Genomic DNA, 17,916 nt, shown 5'->3' with positions numbered 1-17,916 from the left:
ATTATACTTTTTCCACATTAGTCTTTGGTGACAAAACATACTTTAAATGTATTCAAATACTGCTCTTAAGAATGTTTTAAGAAAAACATGGCAATTTTTATCATCTGTATTCCAGGTGCAAAAAGAGAAGAAGAAAAAATGTCAGAAATTATGAGAAAGCATGTTGAATTGTAAAATTTAAATTGTAAGGGACCTTTGTGCAATTTCTCATTTTACAATGAAAGAAGCCAAGACTCAGAGATTGAATGACTTGCCCAAAATTACATATCTAATTAACAGCAGGACTAGAAATAGATTTCATATCTCTTGATTCCCAGGCAATGCCATTTCTATAAAATGAAATTGACTTTTAGTTATCAGTGGAGAATTGAAAATCAAACCTGTAATATACAAACTCTTTCAACTTTCCACCCCCCGAACTATTATATTTCTCTGTTTCTGCACCCATCCATAACTCTCTATTTATTTTGAAAGAAGAATTATCTTTTCTTCTATTCAAAGTTATCTCTCCACCTGTAATCATAATCTTTCCAATTCTGCCCCCTCGGGTCTTTAGAAGACCAGCTATCTCTCTCCTCTTGCCCTTATTTTCAGTATCTTCTCCCTGTGGCCTCTTTCTTTTCAGCATATAAATATGCTCAAGTCTCTTCCTTCTTTAGCTGCCAGTCCCCATCTAGCCAGATGGTCTTCTTCTCTTTATATTTCCACTGCACTTTGTACCTACTTCTCTTTTCAGGACATAGCATACTGTGTATGTGTGTATCAAGGCACAAAAGTAGAATAATGTGTACTGGAGTTGTAGGTACAGTTGAAGGATAGAGAAGGATTTGGATAGTGAAGAAAAGGAAGGATAGAGGTTATTTAAAGTGAAGGAAACTCACTTTAAATTTTACTGGAGCAAGCTTGTACTAGCTTGTGAGATGATTATTAAATTTTGGGGAATCAGGCATCATTAAAGTTTAATTATATAAACTTTCAATTAAGTTATATTAAACACAAAGGTTATAAATATTAAAAACTAACCACTTCCTAATTATTCTACTACATTTTACTGTTATCTGTATTCTTGAGATTATTTGCATCTATATTTATATCTGTATGGTGGAAATACTGTATAAAGGGGTGCTATTGTGCATTTCTTCCCAACTTTGCATTCAGTTATGTCACATTTGTAGCTTGAAATCAGTCATGGTGGGAATACTTATAGAATGGAAATCAGCAAACACTACAAATCAGGGCCTAACTTATTGTTTTGTTTATTGTTTATACCTAAGAAAGTGATGGAGAAAATGACAGTAGTGCAAACTTAATTTATCAGTGTGTCATGTCTGTAGCCCTTATATTGTGGATAGCAAGAACAATTGAAGGAATATTCTTCTAGCATTTGAAAATTATTATCTAATTCAGCAAGGAAATTGCTTAAGGCTATGGGTGAATGAGTGAAATCCCAACATATGTCTTTATTGTTTTACTTTTATTAAAGTCAACAAAAATATCAAACAACGCTCGAATTGACAAATGAATGTGAGAACTACATTCATTTATCAATTGTAACTATAGGTTGATACAGATACAAGAGTTTGGCAAAATTCAATGAAAACGTTCAGTGATAATCAATTAGATATATGGAATTTACAGTTAAGCATGCTGTATATTTTATCATTATTTGTAAATTGTGTGCTATACATCCTTTACATATAATACATATATATGCATAAAATTTTTTGGAGAAGCGAGTTATGAATATTTATAATCACTGCTATGGAAAACTGTACAAGTAAAGACATTTAGTCCCCATAACAGTCATATGTATTAGGTACTATTATTTATTTATTTGGTTGTGTTGGGTCTTAGTTGCGGCAGGCAGGCTCCTTAGTTGTGGCTTGCCAGCTCCTTAGTTGTGGCATGCGAACTCTTAGTTGTGGCATGCATGTGACATCTAGTTCCTGGACCAGGGATCAAACCCGGGCCCCCTGCATTGGGAGCGGGGAGTCTTAACCACCATGCCACCAGGGAAGTTCCATGTTAGGTACTATTATTATCCCCATTTTGCAGAGGAGAAAACTAAGCTCAGAGTTTAAATTACTTGTCTAAGATCATCCAACTAGTAAATGATAGAGGTGGAATTTTCACCCAGGTAGTCTGGCTCTAAACCCAGGCTATAAACAATGGATAACACTGAGGATATTTAGAAGGAGAAAAATAACGATATATTTTCGTAACAATACTCAAAATTAACTGCTTGTAGGGAGAAGAGATGGGGGAGGAAGCCCATTTTAGAAGCTATTACAATCCAAACTTGGAGTAAGATTATTCTTATGTAGGAATTAAGAGGGAAAATTAATTGTCTAGAAGAATACCTTGAAAATTAAATTTAGTGCAGCAGTCAATCACTACATGTAATACAGTAAATAAAATTGTTGAATACAATACTCAGCAGTGCTTTAGAACACTACTACTCAAGACCTCTGTTTAGCAGTTGAAAGATGTGTTTGATATGTCAATAAATAATGATGCTTAAGGTTTAAAAAGTGCCTATACTCATTTATACATACACATGACAGATTTTCTAGACGGACCTATTCTACAACTTCAAATGAGAAAGCCCCTCAAACAATGCTGTTCAACAGAAATCTTAATGCATCTGAAAACCAGGATTTGACAGATGCGGTTAAAAGTAATTCTTCATTTTCAGAAGTTTTGAATGTGAACTTTGAATTGGGAAATGAAGTTTGGGATGATTTTGATGATGAAAGCTTAATAGAAGTTACTAGCTTTTCAACTGATACCGAGAAGACAAAAACATCAGGTAAATAGCATGAAATATATTCATTTGTATGTATTTTTGTATATATGTGTGTATTGTATTTGAAATATATGTTAGAATGAAATAATTTTATGAGAAATTATTTGAAATTTTTCAGTTAAGCTTTTGGGACTAATTTTCTTTTTTGTGTGCTTGCTTAATTAGTTTCAGTTTGTTAAGATTTAATTTTTAGCAAAAGTAAAATTTGACCCTCCCACAAATAACATTTCCTATCCTAGGGACAGAGGTCAAGGTTATTCCATGATGACGATATAGGAAATGAGCTTTTTCTATTCTATTGCTCCTTATCTTGTTAAAGGCTCTATTCAAATTCAGATTGTTTATCGAATTTTCCCTCATAAAACAGACTATCCTGCTCTCCATTTTAAGATCTCATGTAGTCTGGTAATGTTTGTGAAAAACAAAAGTGTTCCAATTTTAAAAATATTCTTTTTTCACATGCTAGCAAAAAACAAAAAGATAACTTTTATTTCTAATAGAAATAGTGACTTTTCAAGTATAAATAAATAAACAGGAAAAGATTAGTTCTCTTGTATTAGATATGTGCTTAAATCATATACAATCCAAAAATAATGGGACTAGGCCTTGAGTTACTGGTGAATCCACTCTATTTCACCAAAACAGAGAAGTGAAAATCTTGGTAAGTATAAGACTAGATAGGGAGACGGAGATACTCTTTCCAGGATGGCTGACAGATGGAAATCAGTCCCTTGCAGACCATTGAAAATATTGAATGAACTTCGACTTGATCATTTACATGGCTTAAAATAATAAATAAATAAATGCTAGTGGTTGGGGACCTTTTAATATAGTGACTAATAAGCTAATCTATGTGTTTATAGATTTATTCTCTTAGGTTTGCTCCTTTGTTTTGTCTATGCACATTAAATTTGATTATTGAGAAGAATTTTTCATTCTTCCTTAACCAGATCATATCTGTTGGAGAGATGTTCTACTCTAGAATAGAATACAGATATTCTATTCGATTTATTTCAAAATGTTATCTTTTTACCTAGGATTTGGAAACCCTTTGAGTTCAAGAACCAGGGAAAGTAAGCTACCCTTTGAAGAATCAAAAAGCAAATTCCAAAGAGAAATGTCAAACAGGCAAGTTTTAGAACTTTATTTTCAAACACTTACAACTTTATATCCTCCTGACATGTAAGCAGAGATGGGGATAAAGTCATTAGATGTCAGAGAAGCAATAGGGTATTAGCCAACTTAAAGCCTCTTAATCTTAGAGCTGTGTTTCTCAAAGTGCTGTTGTCATACCACCCCAAAATCAAAATTACCCAGGGGTGCACATTAAAAATGCACATTCTTGGGCCCCATGCTAGACTTACTGAATCATGGTCTCTGGAGCTGGAGCTGAGGAATCTTCACTTTTTATAAGATGTGAAAACTGAATAGGAGTTTGACAGGTAGAAAAGAGGAGACTAAGGCATTCCAGGTAGAAGAGTACATGTAAAGGGATAAGGCTTGAAAAGGCATCCCATGCTCAAGGGTCAGTAAAGTGTGGTCTGTGTAGCCATAGAATTAAGGCTGAGATTGCTGAGGTCTGTGAGGGGCCATGAATGCCATATTTAGATACCTGTGCTGTATCCAGTAGGTCAGGGGTCACAAGCTCAAACTGCCTTTGGGATTTCATGGGCCAAGGTTAACTGTAGAGTGTCCAATCTAAAGGGAATAATAACCACTACTCTGATCCAACCAGTTGTTGCTGTACAGGAAATGTGAGTCTAGTGTTGTCAAATATCCTGATTTTTAAAAAAAGCTAAGATCAAAAATTTATGTGACATCTCCTAACTTTAAAAATTTTTTTAACATCTTTATTGGAGTATAATTGCTTTACAGTGGTGTGCTAGTTTCTGCTTTACAGCAAAGTGAATCAGTTATACATATACATATGTCCCCATATCTCTTCCCTCTTGCATCTCTGTCCCTCCCACCCTCCCTATCCCACCCCTCTAGGTGGTCACAAAGCACTGAGCTGACCTCCCTGTGCTATGCGGCTGCTTCCCACTAGCTATCTATTTTATGTTTGGTAGTGTCTATATGTCCATGCCACTCTCTCACTTTGTCCCAGCTTACCATTCCCCCTCCTCATATCCTCAAGTCCATTCTCTAGTAGGTCTGCATCTTTATTCCCATCTTACCCCTAGGTTCTTCATGACCTTTTTTTTTTTTTTTTTAGATTCTATATATATGTGTTAGCATACAGTATTTGTTTTTCTCTTTCTGACTTACTTCACTCTGTATGACAGTCTCTAGGTCCATCCACCTCACTACAAATAACTCAGTTTCATTCCTTTTTATGGCTGAGTAATATTCCATTGTATATATGTGCCACATCTTCTTTATCCGTTCATCTATTGATGGACACTTTGGTTGCCTCCATGTCCTGGCTACTGTAAACAGAGCTGCAATGAACATTTTGGTACATGACTCTTTCTGAATTATGGTTTACTCAGGGTATATGCCCAGCAGTGGGATTGCTGGGTCATATGGTAGTTCTATTTTTAGTTTTTTAAGGAACGTCCATACTGCTCCCCATAGTGGCTGTATCAATTTACATTCCCACCAACAATGCAAGAGGGTTGCCTTTTCTGCACACCCTGTCCAGCATTTATTGTTTGTAGATTTTTTGATGATGGCCATTCTGACCGGCGTGAGATGGTATCTCATTGTAGTTTTGATTTGCATTTCTCTAATGATTAATGATGTTGAACATTCTTTTATGTGTCTGTTGGCAATCTGTATGTATTCTTTGGAGAAATGTCTATTTAGGTCTTCTGCACATTTTTGGATTGGGTTGTTTGTTTTTTTAATGTTGAGCTGCATGAGCTGCTTGTAAATTTTGGAGATTAATCCTTTGTCTGTTGCTTCATTTGCAGATATTTCTCCCATTCTGAGGGTTGTCTTTTGGTTGTTTATGGTTTCCTTTGCTGTGCAAAAGCTTTTAAGTTTCATTAGGTCCCATTTGTTTATTTTTGTTTTTATTTCCATTTCTCTAGGAGGTGGGTCAAAAAGGATCTTGCTGTGATTTATGTCATAGAGTGTTCTGCCTATGTTTTCCCCTAAACTTTGATGGTGTCTGGCCTTACATTTAGGTCTTTAATCCATTTTGAGTTTATTTTTGTGTATGGTGTTAGGGAGTGTTCTAATTTCATTCTTTTACATGTAGCTTTCCAGTTTTCCCAGCACCACTTATTGAAGAGGCTGTATTTTCTTCACTGTATATGCTTGCCTCCTGTATCAAAGATAAGGTGACCATATGTGCATGGGTTTATCTCTTGGCTTTCTATCCTGTTCCATTGATCTATATTTCTGTTTCTGTGCCAGTACCATACTGTCTTGATTACTCTAGCTTTGTAGTATAGTCTGAAGTCAGGGAGCGTGATTCCTCCAGCTCCGTTTTTCTGTCTCAAGATTGCTTTGGCTATTCTGGGTCTTTTGTGTTTCCACACAAATTGTGAAATTTTTGGTTCTAGTTCTGTGAAAAATGCCAGTTGTAGTTTGATATGGATTGCATTGAATCTGTAGATTCCTTCGGGTAGTAGAGTCATTTTCACAATGTTGATTCTTCCAATCCAAGAACATGGTATATCTCTCCATCTATTTGTATCATCTTTAATTTCTTTCACCAGTGTCTTATGGTTTTCTGCATACAGGTCTTTTGTCTCCTTAGGTAGGTTTATTCCTAGGTATTTTATTCTTTTTGTTGCAATGGTAAATGGGAGTGTTTCCTTAATTTCTCTTTCAGATTTTTCATCAGTAGTGAATAGGAATGCAAGAGATTTCTGTGAATTAGTTTTGTATCCTGCTACTTTACCAAATTCATTGATTAGCTCCAGTAGTTTTCTGGTAGCATCTTTAGGATTCTCTGTGTTAAGTATCATGTCATCTACAAACAGTGACAGCTTTACTTCTTCTTTTCCAATTTGGATTCCTTTTATTTCTTTTTCTTCTCTGATTGCTGTGGCTAAAACTTCCAAAACTATGTTGAACAATAGTGGGAGAGTGGGCAACCTTGTCTTTTTTCCTGATCTTAGTGGAAATGGTTTCAGTTTTTCACCATTGAGGACGATGTTGAGTGGGTTTGTCATATATGGCCTTTATTATGTTGAGGAAAGTTCCCTCTATGCCTACTTTCTGGTGAGTTTTTATCATAAATGGGTTTTGAATTTTGTCAAAAGCTTTCTGTGCATCAATTGAGATGATCATATGCTTTTTCTCCTTCAATTTGTTAATATGGTGTATCACGTTGATTGATTTGCATGTATTGAAGAATCCTTGCATTCCTGGGATAAACTCCACTTGACCATAGTGTATTATCCTTTCAATGTGCTGTTGGATTCTGTTCGCTAGTATTTTGTTGAGGAGTTTTGCATCTATGTTCATCAGTGATATTGGCATGTAGTTTTCTTTCTTTGTGACATCTTTGTCTGGTTATGGTATCAGAGTGATGATGGCCTCGTAGAATGAGTTTGGGAGTGTTCCTCCCTCTGCTATATTTTGGAAGAGTTTGAGAAGGATAGGTGTTAGCTGTTCTCTAAATGTTTGATAGAATTCTCCTGTAAAGCCATCTGGTCCTGGGCTTTTGTTTGTTGGAAGTTTTTTAATCACAGTTTCAATTTCAGTGCTTGTGATTGGTCTGTTCATACTTTCTATTTCTTCCTGGTTCAGTCTCGGAAGGTTGTGCATTTCTAAGAATTTGTCCATTTCTTCCAGTTTGTCCATTTTATTGGCATATAGTTGCTTGTAGTAATCTCTCATGAACCTTTGTATTTCTGCAGTGTCAGTTGTTACTTCCCCTTTTTCATTTCTAATTCTATTGATTTGAATCTTCTCCCTTTTTTTCTTGATTAGTCTGGCTAATGGTTTATCAATTTTGTTTATCTTCTCAAAGAACCAGCTTTTAGTTTTATTGATCTTTGCTATCGTTTCCTTTGTTTCTTTTTCATTTATTTCTGATCTGATCTTTATAATTTCTTTCCTTCTGCTAACTTTGGGGTTTTTTGTTCTTCATTCTCTAATTGCTTTAGGTGTAAGGTTAGGTTGTCTATATGAGATGTTTCATGTTTTTTAAGGTAAGATTGTATTGCTGTAAATTTCCCTCTTATAACTGCTTTTGCTGCATCCCATAGGTTTTGGGTGTCGTGTTTTCATTGTCATTTGTTTCTAGATATTTTTTGATTTCTTCAGTGATCTCTTGGTTATTAAGTAGTGTGTTGTTTAGCCTCCATACGTTTGTATTTCTTACAGATTTTTTCCTGTAATTGATATCTAGTCTCATAGCGTTGTGGTTGGAAAAGATACTTGATACGATATCAATTTTATTAAATTTACCAAGGCTTGATTTGTGACCCAAGATATGATCTATCCTGGAGAATGTTCCATGAGCACTTGAGAAGAATGTGTATACTATTGTTCTTGGATGGAATATCCTATAAGTATCAATTAAGTCCATCTTGTTTAATGTATCATTTAAAGCTTGTGTTTCCTTATTTATTTTCATTTTGGATGATCTGTCCATTGGTGTAAGTGAGGTGTTAAAGTCCCCTACTATGATTGTGTTACTGTCAATTTCCCCTTTTATGACTGTCACCATTTGCCTTATGTATTGAGGTGCTCCTATGTTGGGTGCATAAATATTTACAATTGTTATATCTTCTTCTTGGATTGATCCCTTGATCATTATGTAGTGTCCTTCTTTGTCTCTTGTAATAGTCTTTATTTTAGAGTCTATTTTATCTGATATGAGAATTGCTACTCCAGCTTTCTTTTGATTTCCGTTTGCATGGAATATCTTTTTCCATCCCCTCACTTTCAGTCTGTATGTGTCCCTAGGTCTGAAGTGGGTCTCTTGTAGACAGCATATATACGTGTCTTGTTTTTGTATCCATTCAGCCAATCTATGTCTTTTGGTTGGAGCATTTATTCCTTTACATTTAAGGTAATTATCAATATGTATGTTCCTATTTCCACTGTCTTAATTGTTTTTGGTTTATTATTGTAGGTCTTTTCTTTCTCTTTTGTTTCCTCCCTGGAGATGTTCCTTTAGCATTTGTTGTAGAGCTGGTTTGGTGGTGCTGAATCCTCTTAGCTTTTGCTTGTCTGTAAAGCTTTTAATTTCTCCATCAAATCTGAATAAGATCCTTGCTGGATAGAGTAATCTTGGTTGTAGGTTTTTCTCCTTTATCACTTTAAATATGTCCTGCCACTCCCTTCTAGCTTGCAGAGTTTCTGCTGATAGACCAGCTGTTAACCTTATGGGGATTCCCTTATGTTTTATTTGTTGTTTTTTCCTTGCTGATTTTAATATTTGTTCTTTGTATTTAACTTTTGATAGTTTGATTAATATGTGTCTTGGCATGTTTCTCCTTGGATTTATCCTATATGTGACTGCCTGTGCTTCCTGGACTTGATTGACTATTTCTTTTCCCATATTAGGGAAGTTTTCAAGTATAATCTCTTGAAATATTTTCTCAGTCCCTTTCTCTTTCTCTTTTTCTGGGACCCCTATAATTCGAATGTTGGTGCGTTTAATGTTGTCCCAGAGGTCTCTGAGACTGTCCTCAATTCTTTTCATTCTTTTTTCTTTATTTTGCTCTGTGGTAGTTATTTCCACTATTTTATCTTCCAGGTCACTTATCCATTCTTCTGCCTCAGTTATTCTGCTATTGATCCCTTCTAGAGAATTTTTAATATCATTTATTGTTTTGTTCATCACTGTTTGTTTTCTCTTTAGTTTTTCTAAGTCCTTGTTAAACGTTTCTTGTATTTTCTCCATTCTATTTCCAAGATTTTGGATCATCTTTACTATCATTACTCTGAATTCTTTTTCACGTAGACTGCCTATTTCCTCTTCATTTGTTAGGTCTGGTGGGTTTTTGCCTTGCTCCTTCATCTGCTGTGTGTTTTTCTGTCTTCTCATTTTGCTTAACTTACTGTGGTTGGGGTCTCCTTTTCACAGGCTACAGGTTTGTAGTTCTCGTTGTTTCTGATGTCTGTCCCCAGTGGCTAAGGTTGGTTCAGTGGGTTGTGTAGGCTTCCTGGTGAAGGGGACTGGTGCCTGTGTTCTGGTGGATGAGGCTGGATCTTGTCTTTCTGTTGGGCAGGTCCACGTCTGGTGGTGTGTTTTGGGGTGTCTGTGGACTTATTATGATTTTAGGCATCCTCTCTGCTAATGGATGGGGTTTTGCTCCTGTCTTGATAGTTGTTTGGCATAGGGTGTCCAGCATTGTAGTTTGCTGGTTGTTGAGTGGAGCTGGGTCTTGGCATTGAGATGGAGATCTCTGGGAGATTTTCGCTGTTTGATATTATGTGGAGCTGGGAGGTCTCTTGTGGACCAGTGTCCTGAACTCGGCTCTCCATCCTCAGTGGCACAGCCCTGCCGCCTTGGCTGGGGCACCAAGAGCCTGTTCTTCACACAGCTCAGAATAAAAGGGAGGAAAAAAAGAAAGAATGAAGATAAAATAAAATAATTAAAATAAAAAATAATTATTAAGAAAAAGAATTTTTAAGTATTAAAAAAAAAAATTAAAACGAACAGACAGAACCCTAGGACAAATGGTAAAAGCAAAGCTACACAGACAAAATCACACACAGAAGCATACACATACACACTCACAAAAAGAGAAAAAGGGAAAAATATATATATATATTGTTGCTCCCAAAGTCCACCTCCTCAATTTGGGATGATTCGTTGTCTATTCAGCTACTCCACAGATGCAGGGTACATGAAGTTGATTGTGGAGATTTAATCCGCTGCTTCTGACGCTGCTGGGAGAGATTTCCCTTTCTCTTCTTTGTTCACACAGCTCCCAGGGGCTCAGCTTGGATTTGGACCCGCCTCTGCGTGTAGGTTCCCTGAGGGTGACGGTTCTTGGCTTAGACAGGATGGGGTAAAGGAGCAGCTGATTTGGGGGCTCTGGCTCACTCAGGGAGGGGTACGGATGTGGGACGACGTTGCACCAGCCTGAGGTGCGCTGTGCGTTCTCCCGGGGAAGTTGTCCCTGGATCCCGGGACCCTGGCAGTGGCGGGCTGCACAGGCTCCCAGGAGGGGAGGTATGGATAGTGACCTGTGCTCGCACACAGGCTTCTTGGTGGCGCAGCAGCAGCCTTAGTGTCTCATGCCCGTCTCTGGGGTCCGCGCTGATAGCCGCAACTCATTCCCGTCTCTGGAGCTCCTTTAAGCGGTGCTCTTAATCCCCTCTCCTTGTGCACCAGGAAACAAAGAGGCAAGAAAAAGTCTCTTGTCTCTTTGGCAGTTCCAGACCTTTAACCGGACTCCCTCCCGGCTAGCCATGGTGCACTAGCCCTCTCAGGCTGTGTTCACGCAGCCAACCCGTAGTCCTCTCCCTGGGATCTGACCTCCGAAGCCCAAGCCCCAGCTCCCAGCCCCCGCCCGCCCCGGCGGGTGAGCAGACAAGCCTCTCGGGCTGGTGAGTGCAGGTCGGCACCGATCCTCTGTGCGGGAATCTCTCCGCTTTGCCCTCTGCACCCCTGTTGCTGTGCTCTGCTTGGTGGCTCCGAAGCTTACCCCGTCCAACACCTGCAGTCTCCGCCCGTGAGGTCTTCTGCCAGCATTCAGTAGGTGTTCTGTAGGAGTTGTTCCACATGTAGATGTATTTCTGATGTATTTGTGGGGAGGAAGGTGATCTCTTCGTCTTACTCTTCCGCCATCTTGAAGCTCTCCTGACTTCTAAATTTTGACAGCTAATTTTTTAAAATGTGATATGGTCTGCAGCACCCTCTCTCCAAAAAATAATTATAATGCTTGTAGACCGTATGTAGCCTAGAGGCCTCTAGTATTTGATCTCCATAGTAAGCAGTGAGGGCCCATCCAAAATATTTAAGCATAGTTTATATAATTTAATCAGAAAAAATCATTCTAGCAGTGATATCTAGAATGATTTGTAGAGGGTGGGACCAGCAGGGACATGGTGGCCAATTAGAAAGGCAGGCTATGATGAGGCCTCAACTATGGTAGAGGTGATAGAAACTGAGAGGTAGAATTGGATTTTTCAAATATTTCATAGATAACACAGATTAGATTTAGCAATTGCTAGAATATGGTAGTAAAGGAAGAGGGAAGAATAAATGGCAAGTGGGTAGATTGAGGTATTATCTGAGAATATAGAACATAGACGTTTGGGAAAAAAACAATAATTTTAGAAATGTTCAATTTAAAGTATCTTTTTTTAATTTTTATTTTATTTTTTATACAGCAGGTTCTTATTAGTTATCTGTTTTATACATATTAGTGTATATATGTCAATCCCAATCTCCCAATTCATCACACCACCACCACTGCCCATCCCCGCAACTTACAGTATCTTTGTAGAAATGTAAAATGCATTTGGATATTGGACCTGATTAGAACTCAAGGGAGAGAAATTACAGCCAGAGCCAAAACTTTCCCGCAGAGAAGAAACATTGATAACTTTTTATTCATGGTCCAACTTTCTACTTAAGGATTATTTATGTCTCCTGCTTTAAAAAAGTTTTAAATTTGTGGTGTCTTTTGATACTTTTGCTATTATTTAGTCATTTTACTGAACATTAGTATCAACATCACAGAATCATAGCTTTCAGAGAATTCCAGAGTTGAAGGGAGCTTAACTTAAATGTCATTTAGTCTCCCCACCACTGGATCCTTGAATAACCATCCAACATCACTGGCAAGTAATCATGCTATTTCTACCAAGACAACTTCAGTGTCCAGGAGCTTATTCACTCTTCAGTGCTTATTCCATGTTTGGATCTCTCAGATCACTCAATAGCTTTCAAAAATATTTGTCTAAAATTTGTCTTTTTTTCATTTCCATTCATTGCTTCTATCTCTGAGTCATACGGAATAAACAGATTAGAAACATCAAAGTGGAACAAAGTCGGGGGTATAGAGAAAATAGGCAAATCACAAGTAGGAAGATAACAAGGCATATGAACAGTTTTGTGCACCACACTTTTAGAAAAGTACAAATAATTTTGGGAGAGTTTAGAAGTGACCAACAGAAGATAAGTGGGTTTAAAAAGGAATTCTATCAAGAAACCTCTGAGAAACCGATGCCAGAAGTTGCTGCTAGGAAGAAGGCCTGTGGGATCTGAGGGTCTGAGATGAAAAGGAAACACATGCTTTTCCTTTCATACCCTTTTTACTATATTAATTCCTTGCCATTCATCAGAGATAAAGAGATTCAGTTCTTATCAATATATGTGATTCTTCCCTACCCATATCTACTGTTTATTGCTCCTTGTATGACTGTCACATTTTAGCCTGTGTCAGCTTAAATTGTCTCCTCCTCATAGCGGCATCCATGACCACCTTTTTAAAGTGGGTTTGTGCCTCCACACTGTTATTTCCTGTAATATTGCTCATTTCATTTCTTTCATATCACTTCAGGATCTATAATTATATTTATTGTTTATTCATTGTCTGTCCCTCTATAGATGATAACCACCTGAGGATGTGTTTACTATTTCATACTTAACTCCTAGTATAATGTGTGGCATACAGTAGTGAATAATAAATGTTTTTTAATGAATTAATTTAATACAAAAGATTAAAGGTGAATTCTAGTATACAGTTATACATGAACAGATAGGTAGAGATGTCTGTCTACAGTGAGACCAGCATAGGGAAAGGAGACTAAAAGTTAAGCAAGTGGGATTTAGAAAAGATTTACAAACTGCTAGATGATAGATGATTAAGCATAAGACAGTTTTAATGAAAATTGTTGAACGATTATTTCTGTAGCCCTTTAAAAGTAAATTCTTATTTTATTTGGACTATAAAAGTTGTTGTTTTATCTAAAAGAAAGGAGATACACCAAGTTCTCCATGAGTCTAAGAAATGGAGCATTAATTTTGGGGTTGATAAATATGATAAACTCGAATCATATTTTCCAAAGAATCACTGTTGATCTAAATTAGAATGGTTTGTTTCTCTTATTTGCTGTATTTTATAAATAATTCATTTTGATTTTTAGTTTTGTTTCATCACATGAGAAGCCAGATATTTATTTATCAAATTCTGCTATGTCCAAGTTTGCTGCATCCTCCATGACAAAATTACCTCAACAAGCTGGAAATGCAAGTATTATAAGAAGAAGCACTTCTTTGTTTTTCTTTTAAATACCACCTGAATAGTTAAACCTTCAATGATTGCTAAATTTTTTAACCTCAAAATATAGGTCCATTTACAAGAAATACAACAACAAAGTCTGTCGCCAGAGATTGAAAAGCTGTACTTTACTCACTCTGAAAAAATACCAAGCTCTTCAAATTTTGTTAAGAAAGTGGATTGCTTTATTAGAAACAGTGAACATAAAAAGGAGATTGATTTCAGGTAAGAACTCTTTAAAATATTTTGAAACTACACTAGTAAGAACTTTTCACAAAGAAGTTCAGTATTCCTTTTCCCTTGTTTCATTTTAAAGATCAGAACCTAAATGTTTTATTTACTTAAAGACATTAAAATTTTAGACCACTGGTGAGCTAAGCTCCTTAAGATAATTCAAAATATCAAATATCTCACTTTTTGAGAACCCATATATTTGATGCTAGTAATTAAAACATATTATGCTGATAAACTTTTTTTTACTAATTTGAATACACTATGTTGATAATATGAAGTGTAAGGTCACTTGAGAAATGAGATCAGCTAATTTTTTTAACATTCAAGTTGTATTTTAGCCACCAAGTTCTGTTACAATTCTACAGATTCAAAGTGAAATTCAGACTAAGTCTAATCAGTGCCCCGACTGCTGGTCATTTTTATGGGTAACTCTAGCAGTTTCCCTCTCCTTGAATAGTCAAGGTTTATAGACCTGTTGACACTGATTAAATGGCATTACTTTCCAATATGTTTAAAGAAATATCTAAGATACTTGTCTCTATCTTTCACAGTTTATGAAATCTTAATTTGCTCCAGACTTTTTACAAGGTTATGCACATTGAAGTTTGTTTAATAAATTAACCCTCTCAGCAATCTTCAAGTTTATCCATTTTATATTTATTATTTATTATAAATTTAAAAATAAACTGTGTTACAAAAATAGTTATTTTTACGTTTGCTTTTTCCTCCAGTCAGTATTATCCTGAGGATGAAGCTGATGAAATCAAGTCTTTTCTGGGAATATTTGATGGTATTTTCTAAAACAATCAGACAAAAATGCTTTTTATATTAATAAGACAAAGTATTAAAGACACTTAATTACAAAGCATGATTTTTATTTTTAAAAAGTAGTTCATATTTGTTCAGGTATTTTTTCTCTTGGATTTGACTAGCTTTGTTGACTCTTTTGCAACAAAATATTTGGATTGATTTTTTTCCCCATCATATTGATAACTTCATATAAAGCACTTTTGCAGTGGCTTTGTTTCATAAGTTGATAATTGTTTCATTTAGAAATAATTATTGGTTATTAATTGGGTCTTGACGGGAACGAATTTTATATTTTCTTAACAAGAAAAAAGGTATTCTGTGAAAGCAAAATGATGGTAGGTCAGTGAATCTTTACTTTATCGATTTTTCACCATTATTGTTTTGTTTTACTAAAGATTTTTAAGAATCCAATGGCTGTCTGAACCTATTATATCATTTCAAGCAACAATAAATGAAACAATAATCAATATAGACTGTTTAACTTGTTTCTCAATGTGACAAATTCTAAAACTTTGTTATGTTGAATTTTACTATAGCAAAAGCTATTTTACGTTATTTTCCAGTGGGATATATCTCAAATTTCTTTACTGTTAAGTAGTATATAGGCACTGTAAGCAATGTTTGTTTATATATAGTTGGGTTTTGCTTTCTAATCCAGTCTGACCATCTTTGACTGTTTAGATCATTTACATTTTTAAATTTTCCCATGAATCCATAGTATGGGTTAATTTTATCTTTTTTTCTTATTAGTTACTTATTTTATACATAGTGTATATATATCAATCCCAATCTCCCAATTTATCCCATTACCACCACCACCCACCTACCACTTTCCCCCACTGGTGTCCATATGTTTGTTCTCTACATCTGTGTCTCTATTTCTGCCTTGCAAACTGGTTCATCTGTACCATTTTTCTAGATTCCACATATATGCATTAATATACGATATTTGTTTTTCTCTTTCTGACTTACTTCACTCTGTAGGACAGTCTCTAGGTCCATCCACGTCTCTACAAATGACCCAATTTCATTCGTTTTTATGACTCATTGTCATAAATATACATATAAATGACTCATTGTATATATGTACCACATCTTCTTTATCCATTCGTCTGTCGATGAGCATTTAGGTTGCTTCCATGACCTGGCTATTGTAAATAGTGCTGCAATGAACATTGGGATGCCTGTGTCTTTTTGAATTATGGTTTTCTCAGGGTATATGCCCAGTAGTGGGATTGCTGGGTCATATAGTAATTCTATTTTTAGTTTTATAAAGAACCTGCATACTGTTCTCCATAGTGGCTGTTTCAATTTACATTCCCACCAACAGTGCAAGAGGGTTCCCTTTTCTCCACACCTTCTCCAGCATTTGTTGTTTGTAGATTTTCTGATGATTCCCATTCTAACTGGTGTGAGGTGATACCTCTTTGTAGTTTTGATTTGCATTTCTCTAATAATTAGTGATATTGAGCAACTTTTCATGTGCCTCTTGGCCATCTGTATGTCTTCTTTAGAGAAATGTCTATTTAGGTCTTGAGCCCTTTTTTTTTTTTTTTTTTGGGTTGTTTGTTTTATTAATATTGAGCTGCATGAGCTGTTTATATAATTTGGAGATTAATCCTTTGTGTCTTGATTTGTTTGCAAATATTTTCTCCCATTCTGAGGGTTGTCTTTTCGTCCTGTTTATAGTTTCCTTTGCATGCAAAAGGTTTTAAGTTTCATTAGGTCCCATTTGTTTATTTTTGTTTTTATTTCCGTTACTCTAGGAGGTAGATCAAAAAAGATCTTGCTGTGATTTATGTCAAAGCATGTTCTTCCTATATTTTCCTCTGAGAGTTTTATAGTGTCAGGTCTTACACTTAGGTCTTTAATCCATTTTGAGTTTATTTTTGTATATAGTATTAGGGAGTGTTCTAATTTCATTCTTCTACATGTAGCTGTCCAGTTTTCCCAGCACCACTTACTGAAGAGACTGCCTTTTCTTCATTGTATATCCTTGCGTGCTTTGTCATAGATTAGTTGACCATAGATGTGTGAATTTATCTCTGGGCTTTCTGTCCTGTTCCACTGATCTATATTTCTATTTTTGGGCCAGTACCATATTGTTTTGATTATGGTAGCTTTGTAGTATAGTCTGAAGTCAGCGAGTCTGATTCCTGCAGCTCTCTTTTTTTTCCCTCAAGATTGCTCTGACTACTCAGGGTCCTTTGTGTCTCCATACAAATTTGAAGATTTTTTGTTCTATTTCTGTAAAAAAAATGCCATTGGTAATTTGACAGGGATTGCATTGAATCTGTAGATTGCTTTGGGTAGTATAGTCATTTTCGCAATATTCATTCTTCCAATCCAAGAACATGGTATATCTCTCCATCTGTTTGTGTCATCTTTGATTTCTTTCCTCATTGTCTTGTAGTTTTCTGAGTACAGGTATTTCGTCTCCCTAGGTAGGTTTATTCCTAGTATTTTATTCTTTTTGTTGCAATGGTGAAAGGGATTGTTTCCTTAATTTCTCTTTCTGATCTTTTGTTGTTAGTGTATAGGAATGCAACAGATTTCTGTGCATTAATTTTATATCCTGCAACTTTACCAAATTCATTGATTAGCTCTAGTAGTTTTCTGGTGGCATCTTTAGGATTATCTATGTATTGTATCATGTCATCTGCAAACAGTGACAGTTTTACTTCTTTTTTTCCAATTTGGATTCCTGTTATTTCTTTTTCTTCTCTGATTGCTGTGGCTAGGACTTCCAAAACTATGTTGAATAATAGTGGTGCTACTGGACGTCCTTGTCTTGTTCCTGATCTTAGAGGAAATGGTTTCAGTTTTTCACCATTGAGAATGATGGTTACTGTAAGTTTGTCATATATGGCCTTTATTATGTTGAGGTAGGTTCCCTCTATGCTCACTTTCTGGAGA

General features: G+C 35.9%; 1 protein-coding gene across 1 annotated transcript in view; it reads left to right on the top strand.

Moving 5' to 3' along the window:
- HFM1 (helicase for meiosis 1) overlaps nt 1–15,473 on the top strand; it is a 126,117-nt gene extending 110,644 nt beyond the window's left edge. Inside the window, 5 exon segments of the mRNA XM_032614876.1 lie at nt 2,696–2,809; nt 3,844–3,934; nt 13,823–13,925; nt 14,027–14,181; nt 14,922–15,473. Of these exon segments, the coding sequence (XP_032470767.1) occupies nt 2,696–2,809; nt 3,844–3,934; nt 13,823–13,925; nt 14,027–14,181; nt 14,922–14,991 (533 nt within the window). The 3' untranslated portion in view covers nt 14,992–15,473.
- Nucleotides 15,474–17,916: the final 2,443 nt, after the last annotated feature.

The sequence above is a fragment of the Phocoena sinus genome, chromosome 1 (genome assembly GCF_008692025.1).
Source record: "Phocoena sinus isolate mPhoSin1 chromosome 1, mPhoSin1.pri, whole genome shotgun sequence".
In the NCBI taxonomy this organism is placed as follows: Eukaryota; Metazoa; Chordata; class Mammalia; order Artiodactyla; family Phocoenidae; genus Phocoena; species Phocoena sinus.
This window is presented reverse-complemented; position numbering and strand designations above follow the sequence as displayed.